The following is a 22515-nucleotide window of genomic DNA, read 5'->3' as shown; positions in this document are numbered from 1 at the left end:
AAAAAAACCCCCCGGCTGGGGATTTTTTATTCTAAATTTTAAAATGTGTTGAAAAACCTGAAAGGCAAACGTCACACGCACAAGGTTAGATCTGGTCAGCATACACTCGCACACGCAGAGACAAGCGGACGCAGACAGGCGCTCACACTCACGCAGACTCGCACGCTCTTCGACTTGCACGCTCGCTGCAGCCCTACTTGAAACCCTGAACAACTTGCTTCGACGCGTCATCCGGCTGCCGCTCCTTGACGTCAAATGGTAGATTCCGGGAAAATCGGTCACCTCGGGGACCTGTGAGACAACGGGAGGTGGTCAACGAGTGGCTATCTGATGGCTAGGCCTTGTCCCTGCTCCGGGCCCCTAAGTTTTCTACCCAAAATCCCATAGAAGATAGATGAATGGTAAAGTTTTTATAACTGTTCTACCTAACTGTGACTACATGCCAGGGCAGGGCAGCTCCGACCGTAAGTGGCGCAATATAAGGCAACAGAATTACATACCATACAAGTACATGCAAATATATGCCAACATAATTAGATACAATATAAGCGCATACAATATAAACCAACATAGATTCATACAATATAATTACAGACAATATAAGCCAACATAGATTCATACAATATAATTACATACAATATAAGCCAACATAGATTCATACAATATAATTACATACAATATAAGCCAACATAGGTACATACAACATAAGCACATACAATGTAAACCAGGACTTCGGATAACTCTCTGGAAGATTAATTCTTGAGCACCGTACCCTTTGAGAAGATGGAACCTACAGAACTATGGCAGTCACATGAGGAGGGTGTAAGACACTCCCTATAGAAGCCCAAGAGAATAGCACAGGAAGAAAAAGGCACTACCGCAGCTGAGACGGAAGACTGATGAGAACCTCTTGTGTACTTCTTTGTGTCTCAAAAGAGAGATGGCAGAATAAGCGATGTCCGGGAAGGAACGCGAGTAAAATATGGCCGATACGGCACGGAATGATGCCGATATGGCGTCGAGATGTAACAAAGGCCTACGACACGGAAGACGATGGACACAGACTACATAACGCAGACACCGTAACGTAGACAACGTAACACAGACACAGCTGACATAACACAGACACAGGTGGAAACTGCCTAGCACTTTCACCTTATGGACTCAAGATTCCTAGCGCAAGATGAGCCAGAGGCCAAAGATGCCAAAATAAAGCGAGTCCTATGGCAATAGCGTGTGACAATGAAATGCAACTCCTTACAAGAAGTTAGTGCCAAAGCAGTTAAGAGGATGCTCGAGAGGCTCGGTGGGCCTAGAGAAGGAAGCAAAGACTGCCGGGTGATGGTGGCTATAGCTCCGGACCCGAAGGCGAGCTCCTCGGGAGAAAGATCCACGACGATGTCGAGGGTCGAAGGAGGCTGACGACGCAAAGTTCGCGAGAACGCGGAGACGGGTCGGAACTGCCCTGCCCGGCAAAGGCTCTGGTGAGGCCGAGGAGAAACCCTCTCCCTTGACATCCGGGGGACCTGTTCTGCTACAGATTGCTCCGCTAAGCTAACATCACATGGCCTCCTGTGATAGTAAAGGTTTTTCCCCTTCTCCCAACTATGGGCCCCAACACTTAGCTTTTGGATGACGAGCTGACAAAATCCATCCCCGGTGGGACGTGGACGTTGAGACGGTCTCGTGTGCTTCGGTGGTGCTCTCTCCAAACTTTGCCTACGAAGCTCCTCCCGGTACCTAAGACAAAACAGAAAATGTGACTATTGCCCTCAAAAACAATAATCCCCGGGACTCCTCCACACCACTGCCCAGGCTCACCTCAAATCTTGATTTGACTCCAGAGTCTGCCTGGAAGGTACCTGCAAAACAAAAAGGTACACGCTTAGCATGCTTCTGCGTAACGCTCGCCTATGAGTCACCCTGCCTAAACAGACTCACCCCCTCACACCTGTTCCTGGGCACACCAAGGGCAGTGATAGAACCGGCAAAGAAACAAAGCAAAAAAGCATGCTCTTGCTTTGTTTCTTTGCCTAACCTCCCTAACCTGACAAATACACCATAAGTTTGCACCCACCTGGCATCGGGCATCCTCAGCTGGCATGGATTGAAAGTGGACTGCCTAAAAAAAACCAACAAAAAACAGTGGATGCTTAGAGTTGCACCAGAAATTGAGACCCCAGCAATAGCAAGTGCTTCTATCCACTGGTCACTCCTCACCTCGACCACTTTGCCTTGACTGCTGCTAGATGGCTTTACTTCCTAAAAATAAACAAAAAGAACAATGCTGTAACAGAGTCACCATTTACACTCCCCCTGCAGAGACAAACAGGGACTGACCTGCTCAGGGCAACCCACGCACCTGGGATAGGGAGTTCTGCCATGGATTTTATCTGTCTGCATCTGAAACAGAGTCAGGACAAAGTTCAAAGGGCAGCAGGATAACTTCACAGCTCCAGACAACTTCCTAGAGTCAACCTAGGAATACCATCTAGAATCCAACTACACCCCACATTACAAATTCCAAGCCCCCAGGATGTGTCCTATTACACCAGGCTATGCAGCAGGGCAGAGCAGCTCCGACACAAATACGTGCAGACACCCGTGACACAGGACACGACATGACAAACAAGGGGGACACAACAGGGACAGGAATCTCTTGGCAAGAAGAATGACTGCAAGGACTGAGAGAATGCAAGATTAGATGACCGAGATGAGACTGATGGCGAGCTGATGAGGCTCCCAGAACCCTGGAGGAATACCCTGCTAAGACAATGGTTTATTCCAAGAACTACAAAGATGGATGTCTGAGAATCCTACGGTCAGCATCCTCTACCTATCTTTGCATTCTTACAAGCCCTAATCTGCCATAATGGATCCTTGCAAGGTACATACAGCTCAGAACAAGACCTTCAAAGACATCTGACTGGATGCTCCTAAAGAGAAATGCAATTCTGATGCCTGTCTGAGCTCCTGAGTCAAAAGTCCTGTGGCATTGGTGCCAGGCCAAGAAATGCAGAGATCGCAGATGCTAAGAATGATGCCAGGGTTTCTGATAGGCCCCTCAAAGGGCTAAGGTAAAAGACATGAGAAAGCCAAAAACACAGAACGCACAATAGACAACTGACACGATACCCTCCGGGACTGCTCTGCCCTGAGCACCTCAGCATTGTGATCAAAAGTGACGCTTGGCTTTTGTGTGGCCTAAGGGGCCACTTCTTGGACATCCCCAACTCCAAAGCAGACTCAAAAATCCCTCCCTGTGAGTCCCAACCAAGCACCCCACTATCATCCCCTCTGTGGGTCATAGCCATCGACTTATCTGCAGATGCCAATCCGTGCCAGATGCAAAAGAAGGCCGCCTCGCCGTCTGGGAAGTTACTGCTGTCACCGGGCTGTTGACTCTTAGTCAGCTGCATTTGAGAAAACAGAGCATCAATGCCTGATCTTAGCAGCACATCGGCCAAAACCCAACAATTCTGCTACTCACCGTTCCCCTAGCAATGCCTGGGTCCCTTATGAATGCCGCACGCTTCGGCTGCGCTCGGAGGCTGACGCCGTCATCACAGGGTCCGCCTAAGTTAAGAGGAGAGAAGGTGATGTGGCATTGCTGACACCAGAGTGGACCCTCACTCCTCCTCCCTATTCCCCGACTCACTGCAACTCCTCAGCCACAGCCAAAGGCTACCCGGGTGACACATTTAAATAGGAAAGGCAGAGGCTTCATCACCAAGTCCTGTAACACTTCCACAGGGCTCACAAGAGCAATGATCACAGTGCATCGGCCAGTGTGTGATGGGGAGTCATGCATACTCCAAATGGATTGCCTAAAGCACACAAACAAGAATGCATGCTTACAGTTGCACCAGAGATTCAGATCGCAGCAATAACAACAGCTACAGTCCACTGGTCACTGCTCACCTTGACCACCTCGCCTTGACTGCGGATATGTGGCTTTACTTCCTAAAAATAAAAACAAAGAACAATGCTGTAACAGAGTCACCATTTACACTCCCCCTGCAGAGACAAACAGGGACTGACCTGCTCAGGGCAACCCACTCACCTGGGATGGGGTGCTCTGCCATGGATTTTATCCACCTGCATCTAAAAGCAAGTGAGGACAAACGTCAAAGGGCTGCAGGATAACTTCACAGCTCCACACATCTTGGGTCCATCTACAAATCCCATCTATAATCCAACAACACCCCACACTACAAATTTCAAGCCCCCAGGATTTGTCCTATTACACCAGGCTATGCAGCAGGGCAGAGCAGCTCTGGCACAAATACGTGCAGACACCCGTGACACAGGACACGACATGACAAACAAGGGGGACACAACAAGGACAGCAATCTCTTGGCAAAAATGACTGCAAGGACTGAGAGAACGCAAGATTAGATGACCGAGGTGAGACCGATGAGGCTCAGAGAACCCTGGAGGAAGAATCTGATAAGAGAACAGTTTATTCCAAGAACTACAAAGATGGATGTCTGAGAATCCTATGGGCAGAATCCTCTACCTATCCTTGCATTCTTACGAGCCCTAATCTGCCATAATGGATCCTTGCGATGCACAGCAGTACATACAGCTCAGAAAAAGACCTGCAAAGATATCTGACTGGATGCTCCTAAAGAGAAATTCAGTTCCGATGCCTGTCCAAGATCCTGTGTCAAAAGTCCTGTAGCATTGGTGCCAGGCCAAGAAATGCAGAGATCACAGATGCTAAGAATGATGCCAGGGTTTCTGTTAGGCCCCTCAAAGGGCTAAGGGAAAAGACATGAGACAGCCACACAACACAATGCACAACAGCCACATGACAAAACACACCGGGACTGCCCTCCTCTGCTCAGCTCAGCACTGGGACCAAAAGTGACACTTCGCTTTTGTGTGGCCTCAAGACAACATTTCCTGGATATCCTCAGCTCCAAAGCCGACTCAAAAATCCCTCCTGGCACGTCCTGACACAGCAACCCCCTTCCATCCCCTCTAAGTCACAGCCCTCAACTTATCTTTTGGCTCTCCAGGAATGAGAATCCACATCAGGTGCAAAGCAAGGCCACCAGGCTGTCTGGGAGGTTCCTGCTGTCACCGGGCTGCTGTCTCCTAGTCTGTCAAGATAAAGGAAACCAGACATCAGTGCATCATCTTAGCAACATATCGACCAAAACCTGAAAATTCTGCTACTCAACGCCGCCTAAGAACGACCGGGTCCTCGGCCCGCACGCTTCGGCTGTGCTCCGAGACCGATGCAGTCATCGCAGGGTACGCCTGGGTAAGGAGGAGACGAGGTGATGTAGGATAGCTGAGAATTGAGTGGACCCCGGCTTCTCCTCGATACCTCCCCGACTCACCACGACTCCTCGGCCATTCCTGAGGGCTACCCAGAAGCAACCTTTAAATAGAAAATTTCAAGGCTTCATCACAGGGTCCTGCAATACCTCCACAGGGCTCATGAGACCAGCAAACCTGGTCAATCGGCTGGTTGGTGACAGGGGCTTGGCATAACCTGAGCAGATTGCCTAAGGCACACAGACAAGAACAGAGGCTTAGAGCTGCACCACAACTTGAGACCTGAGCAATAACAACTGCTTCTATCCACTACTCACCTTGACCACGTCAACTTGACTGTTGCTCTATCACTTTACTTCCTAAAATAAAAAAAAAAGAACAATGCTGTAACAGAGTCACCATCTACACTCCCCCTGCAGAGACAAACAGGGACTGACCTGCTCAGGGCAACCCACGCACCTGGGATGGGCTGCTCTGCCATGGATTTTATCCATCTGCATCTGAAAGAAAGTTAGGAAAAATGTCAAAGGGCTGCAGGACCACTTCACAGCTCCAGACATCTGGGTCAGCCTAGGAATATCATCTAGAGTCCAACTACAGCACACAACAAATTTCAAGCCCCCCAGGATTTGTCCTATTACACCAGGCTATGCAGCAGGGCAGAGCAGCTCCGGCACAAATACGTGCAGACACCCGTGACACAGGACACAACATGACAAACAAGGGGGACACAACAGGGACAGGAATCTCTTGGCAAGAAGAATGACCGCAAGGACTGAGAGAATGCAAGATTAGATGACCGAGATGAGACTGATGGCGAGCTGATGAGGCTCCCAGAACCCTGGAGGAATATCCTGCTAAGACAATGGTTTATTCCAAGAACTACAAAGATGGATGTCTGAGAATCCTACGGTCAGCATCCTCCACCTATCCTTGCATTCTTACAAGCCCTAATCTGCCATAATGGATCCTTGCAAGGTACATACAGCTCAGAACAAGACCTGCAAAGACATCTGACTGGATGCTCCTAAAGAGAGGTGCAATTCTGATGCCTGTCTGAGATCCTGAGTCAAAAGTCCTGTGGCATTGGTGCCAGGCCAAGAAATGCAGAGATCACAGATGCTAAGAATGATGCCAGGGTTTCTGTTAGGCCCCTCAAAGGGCTAAGGGAAAAGACATTAAACAACACATAATGCACAATAGCCACATGACACAACACACGCCGGGACTGCTCTGCCCTGCGCACCTCAGCACTGGGATCAAAAGCGACACTTTGCTTTTGTGTGGGCTCAAGACAACATTTCCTGGATATCCTCAGCTCCAAAGCTGACTCAAAAATACCACCTGATGAGTCCTGACACAGCAACCCCCTTCCATCCCCTCTGTAAGTCACAGCCCTCAACTTATCTCTTGGCTCTCCAGGAATGAGAATCCACATCAGGTGCAAAGCAAGGCCACCAGGCTGTCTGGGAGGTTCCTGCTGTCACCGGGCTGCTGTCTCCTAGTCTGTCAAGATAAAGGAAACCAGACATCAGTGCATCATCTTAGCAACATATCGACCAAAACCTGAAAATTCTGCTACTCAACGCCTCCTAAGAACGACCGGGTCCTCGGCCCGCACTCTTCGGCCGTGCTCTGAGACCGATGCAGTCATCGCAGGGTACGCCTGGGTAAAGAGGAGACGAGGTGATGTAGCATAGCTGAGAACTGAGCGGACCCCAGCTCCTCCTCAATACCCCCCAACTCACCATGGCTCGTTGCCCATTCCTGAGGGCTACCCAGAAGCAACCTTTAAATAGAAAATTTCAAGGCTTCATCACAGGGTCCTGCAATACCTCCACAGGGCTCATGAGAGCAGCAAACCTGGTCAATCGGCTGGTTGGTGACAGGGGCTTGGCATAACCTGAGTAGATTGCCTAAGGCACACAGACAAGAACAGAGGCTTAGAGCTGCACCACAACTTGAGACCTGAGCAATAACAACTGCTTCTATCCACTACTCACCTTGACCACTTCAACTTGACTGTTGCTCTATCACTTTACTTCCTAAAATAAAAAAAAAAAAGAACAATGCTGTAACAGAGTCACCATCTACACTCCCCCTGCAGAGACAAACAGGGACTGACCTGCTCAGGGCAACCCACGCACCTGGGATGGGCTGCTCTGCCATGGATTTTATCCATCTGCATCTGAAAGAAAGTTAGGAAAAATGTCAAAGGGCTGCAGGACCACTTCACAGCTCCAGACATCTGGGTCAGCCTAGGAATATCATCTAGAGTCCAACTACAGCACACAACAAATTTCAAGCCCCCCAGGATTTGTCCTATTACACCAGGCTATGCAGCAGGGCAGAGCAGCTCCGGCACAAATACGTGCAGACACCCGTGACACAGGACACAACATGACAAACAAGGGGGACACAACAGGGACAGGAATCTCTTGGCAAGAAGAATGACCGCAAGGACTGAGAGAATGCAAGATTAGATGACCGAGATGAGACTGATGGCGAGCTGATGAGGCTCCCAGAACCCTGGAGGAATATCCTGCTAAGACAATGGTTTATTCCAAGAACTACAAAGATGGATGTCTGAGAATCCTACGGTCAGCATCCTCCACCTATCCTTGCATTCTTACAAGCCCTAATCTGCCATAATGGATCCTTGCAAGGTACATACAGCTCAGAACAAGACCTGCAAAGACATCTGACTGGATGCTCCTAAAGAGAGGTGCAATTCTGATGCCTGTCTGAGATCCTGAGTCAAAAGTCCTGTGGCATTGGTGCCAGGCCAAGAAATGCAGAGATCACAGATGCTAAGAATGATGCCAGGGTTTCTGTTAGGCCCCTCAAAGGGCTAAGGGAAAAGACATTAAACAACACATAATGCACAATAGCCACATGACACAACACACGCCGGGACTGCTCTGCCCTGCGCACCTCAGCACTGGGATCAAAAGCGACACTTTGCTTTTGTGTGGGCTCAAGACAACATTTCCTGGATATCCTCAGCTCCAAAGCTGACTCAAAAATACCACCTGATGAGTCCTGACACAGCAACCCCCTTCCATCCCCTCTGTAAGTCACAGCCCTCAACTTATCTCTTGGCTCTCCAGGAATGAGAATCCACATCAGGTGCAAAGCAAGGCCACCAGGCTGTCTGGGAGGTTCCTGCTGTCACCGGGCTGCTGTCTCCTAGTCTGTCAAGATAAAGGAAACCAGACATCAGTGCATCATCTTAGCAGCATATCGACCAAAACCTGAAAATTCTGCTACTCAACGCCTCCTAAGAACGACCGGGTCCTCGGGCCGCACGCTTCGGCTGTGCTCCGAGACCGATGCAGTCATCGCAGGGTACGCCTGGGTAAAGAGGAGACGAGGTGATGTAGGATAGCTGAGAATTGAGTGGACCCCGGCTTCTCCTCGATACCTCCCCGACTCACCACGACTCCTCGGCCATTCCTGAGGGCTACCCAGAAGCAACCTTTAAATAGAAAATTTCAAGGCTTCATCACAGGGTCCTGCAATACCTCCACAGGGCTCATGAGACCAGCAAACCTGGTCCATTGGCCGGTTGGTGACAGGGGCTTGGCATAACCTGAGTAGATTGCCTAAGGCACACAGACAAGAACAGAGGCTTAGAGCTGCACCACAACTTGAGACCTGAGCAATAACAACAGCTGCAGTCCACTGCTCACCTTGACCACTTCAACTTGACTGTTGCTATATGGCTTTACTTCCTAAAATAAAGAAAAAGAAAAATGTTGTAACAGAGTCACCATTTACACTTCCCCTGCAGAGACAAACAGGGACTGATCCGCTCAGGGCAACCCACGCACCTGGGATGGGCTGCTCTGCCATGGATTTTATCCATCTGCATCTGAAAGAAAGTTAGGACAAAGGTCAAAGGGCTTCACACCTCCAGACATCTTGGGTCAACCTAGGAATACTATCTAGAGTCAAACTACACCCCACACTACAAATTTCACGCCCCCAGGATTTGTCCTATCACACCAGGCTATGCAGCAGGGCAGAGCAGCTCCGGCACAAATACGTGCAGACAACCGTGACACAGGACAGGACAAACATGGGGGACACAACAGGGACAGGAATCTATTGGCAAGAAGAATGACTGGAAGGATTGAGAGAATGCAAAATGAGAGGACTGAGGTGAGACCGATGGTGAGCCGATGAGGCTCAGAGAGCCCTGGTAGGAAGAAGATGCTAACTGAATGATTTGTTTTAAGAACTGCAAAGATGGATGCCTGTGAATTCTATAGTCAGAATCCTCTACCTATCCTCGCATTCTTACAAGTCCTAATCTGCGATAATGGATCCTTGCAAGGTACATACAGCTCAGAACAAGACCTGCAAAGACATCTGATTGGATGCTCCTAAAGAGAGGTGCAATTCTGATGCCTATCTGAGCTCCTGAGTCAAAAGTCCTGTGGCATTGGTGCCAGGGCAAGAAATGCAGACATCACAGATGCTAAGAATGATGCCAGGGTTTCTGATAGGCCCCTCAAAGGGCTAAGGTAAAAGACATGAGAAAGCCAAACACACAGAACGCACAATAGACAACTGACAAGATACACTCCAGGACTGCTCTGCCCTGCACACCTCAGCACTGGGATCAAAAGCGACACTTTGCTTTTCTGTGGCCTAAGGGGCCAATTCTTGGACATCCCCAACTCCAAAGCAGACTCAAAAATCCCTCCCTGTGAGTCCCAACCCAGCACCCCACTATCATCCCCTCTATGGGTCACAGCCATCGACTTATCTGCAGATGCCACTCCGTGTCAGGTGCAAAAGACCTCCCCTCGCCATCTGGGAAGTTCCTGCTGTCACCGGGCCGTTGCCTCTTAGTCAGCCGCATTCGAGAAAACAGAGCATCAATGCTCTATCGTGGCAGCACATCGGCCAAAACCCAACAATTCTGCTACTCACCATTCCCCTAGCAATGCCTGGGTCCCTTATGAATGCCGCACGCTTCGGCTGCGCTCGGAGGCTGACGCCGTCATCACAGGGTCCGCCTAAGTTAAGAGGAGAGAAGGTGATGTGGCATTGGTGACACCAGAGTGGACCCTCACTCCTCCTCCCTATTCCCCAACTCACTGCAACTCCTCAGCCACGGCCAAAGGCTACCCGGGTGACACCTTTAAATAGGAAAGGCAGAGGCTTCATCACCAAGTCCTGTAATACTTCCACAGGGCTCACAAGAGCAATGATCACAGTCCATCGGCCAGTGTGTGATGGGGAGTTATGCATACTCCAAATGGATTGCCTAAAGCACACGCAAACGAGAATGCATGCTTACAGTTGCACCAGAGATTCAGATCGCAGCAATAACAACAGCTACAGTCCACTGGTCACTGCTCACCTTGACCACCTCGCCTTGACTTCTGATATGTGGCTTTACTTCCTAAAAATAAAAACAAAGAACAGTGCTGTAACAGAGTCACCATTTACACTCCCCCTGCAGAGACAAACAGGGACTGACCTGCTCAGGGCAACCCACTCACCTGGGATGGGGCGCTCTGCCATAGATTTTATCCATCTGCATCTGAAAGAAAGTTAGGAAAAATGTCAAAGGGCTGCAGGACCACTTCACAGCTCCAGACATCTTGGGTCAACCTATGAATATCCAACTAGAGTCCAACTACAGCCCACACTACAAATTTCGAGTCCCTGAGACTTGTCCTATCGCACCAGACTCTGCAGCAGGGCAGAGCAGCTCCGGCAAAAATATGTGCAGACACCCGTGACACAGGACATGACAAACAATAGGGACACTAAATACAACACATTATGCTCCACACCGTGTGAGGCAAGGATGAGAAAAAATTTCCTGGCAAGATTTATAATGGCAAGGACCAAGAGAACGGCAAAAGAGATGACTGATGCTAAGGTGACAGTGGATGGAGGAGGCTCCTCCAATGAGCACAAGAAAAGACTAGAACAGAGTGACCTGTTCTAAGAACTGTTGGTCATGATGATCAAGATGGCTGTGAGACAATGCTATGTTTAAAATGTTCTCCGTATCACACAACCTTATAAGCCCCTGGATATTACAGCTCATGGCTGGAAAGGATGGATGGTGATACAGCCAGGCACAAGGCCTCAAGAGACATCTGACTCGATGCTTCTGAGATGTGACTCGGAGACGCAGTCAAGCCCCCCGGTAAAAGAACGAATGATATCGGCATCCTGCCGAGAAGTGCAAGCCTTCGAGAACCTAGAGATGATGGCTGATGCTTGTGGTAAGGGTCTTGACAGGAAAAGGCAGAAATATCTGATCCAAGAAGCCCCAAACACACAGTAGGTAACAGTACACCGGACAACACAACATAGACCGGAACTGTTCTGCACTGCGCACCCTACGGCTGCATTCAGAGGTAGAGCGTCTCCCTTATGCTGTCTTAAGTGGCCACTTACAGGACATCCCTTTACCCTCTGCTAATTTTTAAATCTGTCCCAGGAATTCCCCACCCACTACTCTCCTATCCTCCCATCTCCAGGCCGTGGCCCCCGACTTATCTTTTGGATGACTGGTGATGTGAATCCATGTTGGACCTGAAATGAGTCTGCCTCAGAGCAGGTCTGCCATGGTCACCTGTTACCCTCTCAGTCAGCTGCAATAAAGTAAACCAAAAACAATGTATGAGTTTTGTGTTATGTGGGCCAAATCCCAGCAAGTCAGCTACTTGCCTTCTCCTGAGCATGCCAGGGTCCTTGAGTCTCCAGCTTCATCCTGAGTCCAAGGCTGTGGCTGTTATTATGAGTAGCACCTGGATTAGAGAGAGGCAAAGTTACATGGCATTTCTGTGACTACAGTGGATGAGCTTGTGTGCTGTAAGCCATGTGAATGCTTCTGCTACAATTGTGAAAAGCCTTGGGGGGGCCCTCAAATAGACACTGTTTCTTACTCTGCTGCCTTCAAAACCCCCCACAATAACTCCTAACCTGATACCTGCTCACCTTCCCTCTCCTAATCACAATCCTCAACTCATCTGAAGCCTCAGTCTCAAACATCATGTTTGACACAATGCAGATGCCTTTTGTGACATGATGGAAGTTGTGCTCCTCCTAAGGAAAAAAAAAAAAAAAACAACTAAAAAGAAAACCAGAAATTACAAAAGCACCTTACCATCCCTAAACATACAATCCAGTATCACAAACCTAAATACTCCCTGTGTTCAGTACTGCTTTCTTCACAGTACCTTCAAAGCCTCTGTTGCTCCACGTGCCCAAAAGCACCTGCTGAAAACAAGCTGAGATAAGCTGAAAGAGCCTCTTCACCAAAATGAGAGCAAAGCTCTTATCCCAGCAGATCCCAGAGAGGGAATGAAGCCCCTCTGCAAAGGCTGGGGTTAATATACCCCTGATGGTGCCCGCCTCTCATTCCCATGGCACCCAGGAAAAAGGAGGGGGCAAATCCCACCGGGTATAAAAGCCCTCAGAGTAGCTGCAGCTGTTTGGCTCCTCTGACTTGAATTCAAGGGGGCTAAAGGGCTTGTTATAGGAGAAAATTCTTCAGGGAAATGACAACACTTTCCTTTTTGCTGCAGCTACTTAGAGCAAAAGGGCAGAAAACTGGTAAGAAATAAAACTTTGTATTTAGGCAGTATAGCTAGATACATTGGGTAATTTGCTGTTACCTTACAAAATTATTTCTTTAGTGTCTGCTAAGTAGTACTTCGTGTGTGGCTAAGGTGGGTGGAGAGGAATGATATGAATATTCCAAGTCTCCTTAGGACCTTTATGAGGTCTACATTATAAATAAAATATAAATTAAAAAAAAACTCTCCTAGGCGATGTAAGGGTTAAGTACATGCCAGGCTCACCCTTCTCTGGGATATTTGGTCCTAGGGCACAGAAAAGGTAGCCTGAAATGTAGTATTAAACCCTTAAAATGCTGAAAAAGGCAGAGCTTCCTTCAAGTGAACCCCTTAAAAGAATGAAATGGGGCAGCTGCCTTCACTGAAACTGATAAAATGGTAAATAAATGGCTTCTTCCCTTTAATTTAATCCCCTAAAAATTTGGGAAAAGCAGGGGTTCCCTCACTTTAAAACTCTCCAGAGATAAAAAAGAGGGATTTTTCCCTCAATCCAAACCCTTAAGAAGGAGGGGCAACTGGACTTCCTCCTCAATTTAAGCCTTAGGATAACAAAAAGGAGGCATTACCCTTAATTTAAACCCATAAAAAACATTAAGGTTTCCCCCTTCCATTTAAACTGGAAAATAACAGAAAATGGGGACTCCCTGTCAATTAACACCCCTAACACCACAGGCAAGGCAGGGATGCTTTCAACTGAGACCATTAAAATTGCAAGGGAAGCAGATTCCCTCACAATTTGCACAGAGAAAATATTGGAAAAGGAAGCTTTTTTCTCTCACTTTAAACCCCTTTTTTCTTACTAACCCCCCTCTTTTCTGGGACTACTCTGGAGGGCCTGGGGGCTCTGGGGAGGGACTGACACAGTAAAAGGGGAAATTCAAAAGCTCTCTCCTGGAACCCCACATGCTGCCTGCCCTGCTCAGGTGCTGCCCCTTGGCAAGAGAGTTCTTCCTTTGGCATTTTCTCAAAGCGATGCTCTGTGCCTGGGTGGGTCCGGCTGCTCCCTGGTCCCTGCTGAATGCTCCAATCATAGCTCCTGGAGGGAGGCTTGGATACCCCCGTTAGCCCCTCGGGAAGAGCAGCTCCCTGTGCGGGTGTGCCCGGGTAGCACTCTGAAAGCGGCTACTCACACGGGGGGCTGCTGGACCTTGGAGTGGGGGCTGAGGTGAAGAAAGGTCCTGTGGGGAGTTCCCTCCCCTACAAATCCCTTTGTATGCCCCTTAAACAATGGGGTGCCAGACTTTCCTTTCCAAGGAAATTAATAGTCTTTTTTGTCTGTGTGCCTGTGGCCAAATCTGGGATTCTGCCTCCAAAATTGCACAGAACAATTTCTCACAGACTGCAGCTGAACACCAAGAACTCTTGCTGCCCTTGGAGTTCTTCTGCAAACAGACATCGGCATGCAGCAGGGGTGAGTTGGGTTTTACAGCAAAGAAGGCCGGTGCAGGATTTCTCCAGGAGCAAAGCTGCCCCCACCAAGCGCTAGAGCTGTCCTGGCAGCGCCAAGCACCTCCTGCAAACTGGCATCAGGAAACTCAGGGGGTGAGTTTTTCTGCGCAGAATTTCTCCCAGACCAGAGCTGAGAGCATCTAACCCTAAACAAACCAACTTGGCTGGGTCTAAAACTTACAGCCTTTGCACCGGCAGCGTGGGACCCAACCTGCTGTGCCACCACTGGCCCCTTTCTAAAGCATTCCACTGCAGTCCTAAAACTTTGCCTTTTCAGAGGGTGTTTCCTCTGACCCTGACCATAATCTTCAAAATATGCTCAAGAATCCTACAATACCTTGAAAAAAGCCCCAACAATACCCTAAAAAATCGCAAAGAAGTCCTTGAAAACGTTCCAACATCGCCTAAATATCTTTTAAAGTCCGGGGAAAAAACCTCAAAAACACATGTTCAGCCTCCAAACTCTACCTCTTGCTCTCTAGCCTGCAGTTGTTGTCCCTACCTTTTTGCAGTGGGTCTTCTTGTCCTTGGAGGGCTCATCCCTGTCCTGGTGTGAGGGTTGCTGTCTTGTCCCACTGGGAGGGTTCCGCTCTCCTCTCGCTGTTGGGGTTGCTGGGTTGTGCTGCTGTTGGGGGAAAAGGCTGTTGTTAGAGGGGCTGGTTAGGATGAGGCTAGAGCTGGGCTGAGGGGTGCAGCACCTGAACCCTAACTTGTCTCTTAAGCTGTACCCTGTAGCCCTGATCTCCCCTGGACTGTCCAGCCCTCAAGCCTTCTCCCTTTACCCCTCAACCCCTCCCTCTGCCCCCCAGCCCTCAGGCTCTGTGTGTAACCATCAAGCCCCCCTCTCAGCTGCCCCTCAGCTCCTGTGTGTCACCCTTAATCCCTCTAATTTACCCCTCAGACCCCTGCTTCTCTGTGTCACCCTCCAGCTGCCCCTGCCACCCTCAGCATCTCTGTGTGTCACCCGCTGTCCCCTCTCACTGTTCCTCCCTAGGCTCCCAGTGTGTCACCCTCAAGCCCCCATAGTGCCCCTCAAGCTACCCCTCAGCCTCCATGTGTCGTACCATGAAAAGACCCTAAAAATTCCCTAAAAGACCCCTAGTTGTCAAAGTGTCCTAAAACCCCCACAAAAACCTAAAAATAGCCTCAGAATACCCTTAAAATACATTAAAAATACCCTACTCTTAAAAACCCCTAAAATTCCCCAAAGAACTTTTAGAAATCCCTAAATATACCCTAAATGGTCCTAAAAGAGCTCTAAAAATACCCCAAAAACCCTTAAAATGCCCTAATAAGACTCTAAAAAAACCTAAAAATTCCCTCCAATGCCCTAAAAATACCCTAGTCCTAAAAAAGTCCTCCACATACCCTCAATAGTCCTAAAAAAGCCCCAAGAACAACCAACCTCCCCAAAAAAATTCTAAAAAGTACTAAGGAAGCCCTTAAATACCCTAACAATCTTTTAAAAGCCCTGAAAAAGCCCTAAAAGTATCCTAAACATTCCCCAAAAATTCCTAAAAATACTCCTGCAAAAATCCCCTAAAATATCCTCTTAAAGCTCTGAAGAAAAGAAAATATTAAAAAAACCCTAAAAACTGCTCAGCCCCAAACTCCTACCTGTCACTCTCTAGCCCACAAAGATCATTGTTACCTTTTTATTAGGGTCACTGCCTGCGGCTGCTGGGAGAGCTCTGGGACTGACCCAGCATTAGGGTTGCTGCCTTGAGCTGCTGTTGGGGAAAACTGGTGTGCTACAGGTGCTGTTTAGGGTGAGCTTACAGTTGGGGTAAGGGCTGCTGCAACTGTACCCTAAACCTACCTGGTATCCTGTGTCCTGTCCTTTGTACCCCTAACCCTCAGTGTCAGCTCTCCCCCTGTCAAGCCCTCCCTTCTTTGCCACTCAGCCCACAATGTCTGTGTGTCACCCTAAGCCCACCGAAACTGTCCCTTGGCCCCCTAAATTCCACCGTACACTCTCCACCCGGGTAGGGGTGGTTTCTAGGGTGAGGTTAGGGGTGGTGTGAGGGCTGGTTCACCTGTCACCCTCAGGCACCTGCTCCCCCTCAGCCCCTTCTTGTCACCCTCAAGTTCCCTAGAGTAGCCTCAGCTTGTCTGTGACACCCTGAAGTCCCCCAGTTGCTCCTAAAGACCCCTTCTGCCTCTCAGCTGCCCCCATCCTCTGTGTCACCCTCCACCCCCCTCCCCTCAGCCCCTTGTGACACCCTGCAGCCCAGCGACCTTGTCCCTGCCTGTCTTCTTTGGGTGCTGTCCTGCTGCGGGAGCTGCACCGTCCTCCGAGGGCTCAGGTTCCCACGTGCTGCTGGACGGGACTGGCACGTGGGCGGTGAGTGCAGTAATGGAGGGAGCACAGCGTGGTGGGGAGGGGTTAAGGGCGGAGTGAAGGATGGAGCGAGGGCGGGCTGGGAAACAGAGTAGGGGTTAGTGGCGGAGGAGGGGACACAGCAGTAGGGGGCTGAGGGGGGGAGGTAAGGGTTGGGAGGAAGCACCCCATAACTCCGAGACCAAATCTGCAGACAGCGAGAACCCTGAGTGACCTGGGAGGGCCACACGCCTTCGGCAAACTGATGTAAGGAGACTGGCGTGGTGAGTTTTGTTTCCCCTGGAAAAGGGCCGGCATTTGTGTGTATGGGCCTGTGCCCTGCCCAGGACCTTTGGTCCCGAGTGGGCTGTCACCTGCTAAAATTCCAAACAGCTCAGGTGAGACAGGGGGTTGGAAATTTAACTTGGGGTAGAAACCAGTTTTGGATATAGCTGAAGTCTGCTGGTTAAACTTGTGTAGTCTGTTAGCTTGTGTGCTTGCAAAAAGGCCTGCAGAGAGAACAAAGAAAGTTCAAGGCCACTTAGAAAGGAATGCAAGCATCCAAGCTGAAGAGGAGGCCCCCACCGTCGGAAAAAGTGAATCTGGGTTGCAAGTGAGTGCACGGCCTCAACCCTGTGTGAGTAAAAGTTGGAAGTTTTGCAGGCAGCCGTCGCCGAGTGCTGCCGGGGGTGGAGGGGTCCCCGGTGGACAGGGCAACATGGGAGGGGTGTAATTTTAACTCCAGTCTCGAGACACACCTGAGATGGCTCCTTTAGGATAAGACTATGTACATATAGAAGCAATTCCTCACTTTCATCCTATGTTTTTTAACCCCCAAAAGTTGAATACATAACACAAGCAATGTACAGGACCCTTTCCAAGCCCAAATGATTTTAGCTCTTGACCCGCAAGCTATACTTCAATACCTTATCTGTTCTTCCACCTCCAGCAGCGTATTTCTCCAGCTCTGCCAGCGAAAACTACTCCAGATTTAAAGGGCAGGATCTTAGGCATAACTCCTGCTCTGCAACACTTCAGCTCCTGCCCGAGGCGCTGTAAACCCACCCCACCATCAATATCCCAGCCCCAGTGTGATTTCAGCTGTCACCCAGCAATGCCCAGTCACTGTGCCAGCCCCTGCCTCATTTCAACCGGATGCCCAGAGCCTTGTTCTCAGCGCTACATTTCTTTTTCCCTTTTTATTCAGAATCCCAGCCTTGCCATGCACTTGCCAGCCCCAGAGTGACTTTGTCTCCATCCCTGGAAGTGCCATCGCAGACCCAGGTAACATCCCAATATCGGCGGGGGTTTTAGGCATATTGCTGCAGCCCACTTTTCCCCTCCACACATCCTGTTCTACTAACAGTCCCAATACCCTGCGCCTGCATCCATGTCACAGGCCTAGAGTCATTTTGGCGCAAGCATGCTAGAGTCTGTGTACTGATCCTACTGTTCATTCCCCTGTACAATCCCGGTCCCAGCCGTGCAGCAATGACAGGTCCAGGCCCAGTGATTTCAGCTCTTTCAGCTCTTGACCCACAAGCTTTATTTGACTGCCAGCTCTGTTCTTCCAGCTCCAGATCTGTGCTCCTTCCTCTTCAAAGGGCAGCATCTTGGTCCTTTAGGTTTCCACCCACAATCCCAGCCCCAGAGTTTTTACGGCTCCATCTCTAGAAGTGCCATCACAGACCCAGGCACTATGCCAGCATCGGCTGGGGATTTAGGCATATTGCTGCAGCCCCCTTTTCCCCTCCGCACATCCTGTTCTACTTACAGTCCCAATACCAAGCCCCTGCATCCATGTCACAGGCCTAGAGTCATTTTGGTGCAAGCATGCTAGAGTCTGTGTACTGATCCTACTGTTCATTCCCCTGTACAATCCCGGTCCCAGCCGTGCAGCAATGACAGGTCCAGGCCCAGTGATTTCAGCTCTTTCAGCTCTTGACCCACAAGCTTTATTTGACAGGCAGCTCTGTTCTTGCAGCTCCAGCTCCGCTCTTCTGCGGCTTCTAAGGGCAGCATCTTGGTCTGGGCCCCAGCTCTGGAGCACTTCAGCTCCTCCCCGTGGGGCTGTAAGCCCACCGCACCATCAATATCCCAGCCCCAGTGTGATTTCAGCTGCCACCCAGCAATCCCTAGCCACTATGCCAGCCCCTGCCTCATTTCAATCAGATGCCCACAGCCTTGTTCTCAGCTCTGCATTTCTGTTTCCCTTTTTCATGCACAATCCCAGCCTTGCCATGCACTTGCCCGCCCCACATGGATTTTGCCTCCATCCCTGGAAGTGCCATCACAGACCCAGGCACTATGCCAGCATCGGCTGGGGATTTAGGCATATTGCTGCAGCCCCATTTTCCCCTCCACACATCCTGTTCTACGTACAGTCCCAATACCAAGCCCCTCCATCCCTGTCACAGGCCTAGAGTCATTTTGGCGCAAGAATGCTAGAATCTGTGTACTGATCCTACTGTTCGTTCCCCTGTACAATCCCGGTCCCAGCCGTGCAGCAATGACAGGTCCAGGCCCAGTGATTTCAGCTCTTTCAGCTCTTGACCCACAAGCTTTATTTGACTGCCAGCTGTGTTCTTCCAGCTCCAGATCTGCGCTCCTTCCTCTTCAAAGGGCAGCATCTTGGTCCTTTAGGTTTCCACCCACAATCCCAGCCCCAGAGTTTTTACGGCTCCATCTCTAGAAGTGCCATCACAGACCCAGGCACTATGCCAGCATCGGCGGGGGATTTAGGCATATTGCTGCAGCCCCCTTTTCCCCTCCGCACATCCTGTTCTACTTACAGTCCCAACACCAAGCCCCTGCATCCATGTCACAGGCCTAGAGTCATTTTGGCGCAAGCATGCTAGAGTCTGTGTACTGATCCTACTGTTCGTTCCCCTGTACAATCCCGGTCCCAGCCGTGCAGCAATGACAGGTCCAGGCCCAGCGATTTCAGCTCTTTCAGTTCTTGACCCACAAGCTTTATTTGACTGCCCGCTCTGTTCTTGCAGCTCCAGCTCCGCTCTTCTGCGGCTTCTAAGGGCAGCATCTTGGTCTGGGCCCCAGCTCTGGAGCACTTCAGCTCCTGCCCGTGGGGCTGTAAGCCCACCCCAACATCAATATCCCAGCCCCAGTGTGATTTCAGCTGCCACCCAGCAATGCCCAGTCACTGTGCCAGCCCCTGCCTCATTTCACCTGGATGACCACAGCCTTGTTCTCAGCTCTGTATTTTTGTTTCCTTTTTCATGCACAACCCTAGGCTTGCCATCCACCTGCCAAACCCTCAGTGATTTTGTCTCCATCCCTGGAAGCGCCATCACAGACCCAGGTAAGATCCCAACATCGGCGGGGGATTTAGGCATATTGCTGCAGCCCACTTTTCCCCTCCGCACATCCTGTTCTACTTACAGTCCCAATACCAAGCCCCTGCATCCAAGTCACAGACCTAGAGTGATTATGGCGCAGGAATCCTAGAGTCTGTGAGCCAAGCCTACAGTTCATGGCCCTGTGCAGACCCGGTCCCAGCCATGCAGTAATGACAGGTAATGGCCCAGCGATTTCAGCTCATTCAGCTCTTGACCCACAGGCTTTACTTGACAGGCAGCTCTGTTCTTGCAGCTCCAGCTCTGCTCTTCTGCGGCTTCTAAGGGCAGCATCTTGGTCTGGGCCCCAGCTGTGCAACACTTCAGCTCTTGTTCGTGGGGCTGTAAGCCCACTCAACCATCAATATCCCAGCCCCAGTGTGATTTCAGCTGACACCCAGCAATCCGCAGTCACTATGCCAGCCTCTGACTTATTTCAATCAGATGCCCACAGCCTGGTTCTCAGCTCTGCATTTCTGTTTCCCTTTTTCATGCACAATCCCAGCCTTGCCATGCACTTGCCAACACCTCAGTCATTTTGTCTCCATCCCTGGAAGTGCGATCACAGACCCAGTTAACATCCCAGCATCGGCGGGAGTTTTAGGCACCTTGCTGCAGCCCCCTTTTCCCCTCCACACATCCTGTTCTACTAACAGTCCCAATACACTGTGCCTGTATGCATGTCACAGGCCTAGACTCATTTTGGCGCAAGAATGCTAGAGTCTGTGTACCGATCCTATAGTTCATTCCCCTGTGCTGTCCCGGTCCCAGCCGTGCAATAAGTAGAGCCTGATGCCCAGTGATGTCAGCCCTTTCAGCTCTTGACCCACAAGCTTTATTTGACTGCCAGCTCTGTTCTTGCAGCTTCAGCTCCGCTCTTCTGCGGCTTCTAAGGGCTGCATCTTGGTCTGGGCCCCAGCTGTGCAACACTTCAGCTCCTGCCCGTGAGGCAGTAAGCCCACCCCACCATCAATATCCCAGCCCCAGTGTGATTTCAGCTGCCACCCAGCAATGCCCAGTCACTATGCCAGCCCCTGCCTCATTTCAACCGGATGCCCAGAGCCTTGTTCTCAGCGCTACATTTCTTTTTCCCTTTTTATTCAGAATCCCAGCCTTGCCATGCACTTGCCAGTCCCAGAGTGACTTTGTCTCCATCCCTGGAAGTGCCATCACAGACCCAGGTAAGATCCCAATATTGGCGGGGGTTTTAGGCATATTGCTGCAGCGCACTTTTCCCCTCCACACATCCTGTTCTACTAACAGTCCCAATACCCAGCCCCTGCATCCATGTCACAGGCCTAGAGTCATTTTGGCGCAAGAATACTAGAGTCTGTGTACTGATCCTACTGTTCATTCCCCTGTACAATCCCGGTCCCAGCCGTGCAGAAATGACAGGTCCAGGCCCAGTGATTTCAGCTCTTTCAGCTCTTGACCCACAAACTTTATTTGACTGCCAGCTGTGTTCTTCCAGCTCCAGATCTGCGCTCCTTCCTCTTCAAAGGGCAGCATCTTGGTCCTTTAGGTTTCCACCCACAATCCCAGCCCCAGAGTTTTTACGGCTCCATCTCTAGAAGTGCCATCACAGACCCAGGCACTATGCCAGCATCGTCGGGGGATTTAGGCATATTGCTGCAGCCCCCTTTTCCCCTCCGCACATCCTGTTCTACTTACAGTCCCAATACCAAGCCCCTGCATCCATGTCACAGGCCTAGAGTCATTTTGGCGCAAGAATGCTAGAATCTGTGTACTGATCCTACTGTTCATTCCCCTGTACAATCCCGGTCCCAGCCGTGCAGCAATGACAGGTCCAGGCCCAGTGATTTCAGCTCTTTCAGCTCTTGACCCACAAGCTTTATTTGACTGCCAGCTCTGTTCTTCCAGCTCCAGCTCCGCTCTTCTGCGGCTTCTGAGGGCAGCATCTTGGTCTGGGCCCCAGCTCTGGAGCACTTCAGCTCCTGCCCGTGGGGCTGTAAGCCCACCGCACCATCAATATCCCAGCCCCAGTGTGATTTCAGCTGCCACCCAGCAATCCCTAGCCACTATGCCAGCCCCTGCCTCATTTCAATCAGATGCCCACAGCCTTGTTCTCAGCTCTGCATTTCTGTTTCCCTTTTTCATGCACAATCCCAGCCTTGCCATGCACTTGCCCGCCCCACATGGATTTTGCCTCCATCCCTGGAAGTGCCATCACAGACCCAGGCACTATGCCAGCATCAGCGGGGGATTTAGGCATATTGCTGCAGCCCCCTTTTCCCCTCCGCACATCCTGTTCTACTTACAGTCCCAATACCAAGCCCCTGCATCCATGTCACAGGCCTAGAGTCATTTTGGCGCAAGCATGCTAGAGTCTGTGTACTGATCCTACTGTTCGTTCCCCTGTACAATCCCGGTCCCAGCCGTGCAGCAATGACAGGTCCAGGCCCAGTGATTTCAGCTCTTTCAGCTCTTGACCCACAAGCTTTATTTGACTGCCAGCTGTGTTCTTCCAGCT

At 50.3% G+C, this 22515-nt stretch overlaps 1 protein-coding gene and 2 long non-coding RNA genes across 7 annotated transcripts; all 3 read right to left on the bottom strand.

The window, feature by feature from the left end:
* Nucleotides 1-340: 340 nt before the first annotated feature.
* Nucleotides 341-5195, bottom strand: LOC135282184 (uncharacterized). Of its 4 annotated transcripts, none has more exons than XM_064391739.1 (9): nt 4064-5195; nt 3922-3963; nt 3659-3827; nt 3491-3576; nt 2341-3413; nt 2221-2262; nt 2078-2122; nt 1822-1862; nt 341-1740 (listed from the first exon to the last, which is right to left on the bottom strand). In XM_064391739.1, exons 5-9 carry the CDS (start codon nt 2401-2403, stop codon nt 1152-1154), a joined length of 780 nt encoding a protein of 259 aa, XP_064247809.1. In that variant the 5' UTR covers nt 2404-3413; nt 3491-3576; nt 3659-3827; nt 3922-3963; nt 4064-5195; the 3' UTR covers nt 341-1151. The 4 variants fall into 4 exon arrangements, with proteins under 4 accessions (XP_064247809.1, XP_064247812.1, XP_064247811.1 ...); XM_064391742.1 differs by having other exon boundaries at nt 2221-2287; nt 2363-3413; XM_064391741.1 differs by having other exon boundaries at nt 2363-3413; nt 4064-5194.
* Nucleotides 5196-5765: 570 nt separating this feature from the next.
* LOC135282242 (uncharacterized) lies at nt 5766-8577 on the bottom strand. 2 transcript variants are annotated; one of them, XR_010348520.1, is made up of 3 exons: nt 7415-8577; nt 7293-7334; nt 5766-7205 (listed from the first exon to the last, which is right to left on the bottom strand). It is a non-coding gene; the product is annotated as an uncharacterized LOC135282242 (long non-coding RNA). The 2 variants fall into 2 exon arrangements; XR_010348521.1 differs by having other exon boundaries at nt 7437-8577.
* A 398-nt stretch (nt 8578-8975) lies between these two features.
* Nucleotides 8976-12045, bottom strand: LOC135282243 (uncharacterized). The gene is made up of 4 exons (XR_010348523.1): nt 10806-12045; nt 10664-10705; nt 10399-10567; nt 8976-10316 (listed from the first exon to the last, which is right to left on the bottom strand). It is a non-coding gene; the product is annotated as an uncharacterized LOC135282243 (long non-coding RNA).
* Between the last annotated feature and the right edge of the window lie 10470 nt (nt 12046-22515).

Source organism: Passer domesticus, chromosome 16, assembly GCF_036417665.1.
Source record: "Passer domesticus isolate bPasDom1 chromosome 16, bPasDom1.hap1, whole genome shotgun sequence".
Taxonomy (NCBI): Eukaryota; Metazoa; Chordata; class Aves; order Passeriformes; family Passeridae; genus Passer; species Passer domesticus.
Note: the sequence above shows the minus strand (reverse complement) of the source record. Positions and strands in the feature narration are given on the sequence as shown.

What these genes read in the sequence shown, in the direction of transcription:
- LOC135282184 (XM_064391739.1), bottom strand. Translation starts at nt 2,403, where the DNA reads ATGCAGACAGATAAAATCCATGGCAGAACTCCCTATCCCAGGTGCGTG. An exon ending in GTCAAGGCAAAGTGGTCGAG is followed by an intron (nt 2,123 to 2,220) that starts GTGAGGAGTGAC and finishes GGTTTTTTTTAG; the next exon opens with GCAGTCCACTTTCAATCCAT. An exon ending in CTGAGGATGCCCGATGCCAG is followed by an intron (nt 1,863 to 2,077) that starts GTGGGTGCAAAC and finishes TTTGTTTTGCAG; the next exon opens with GTACCTTCCAGGCAGACTCT.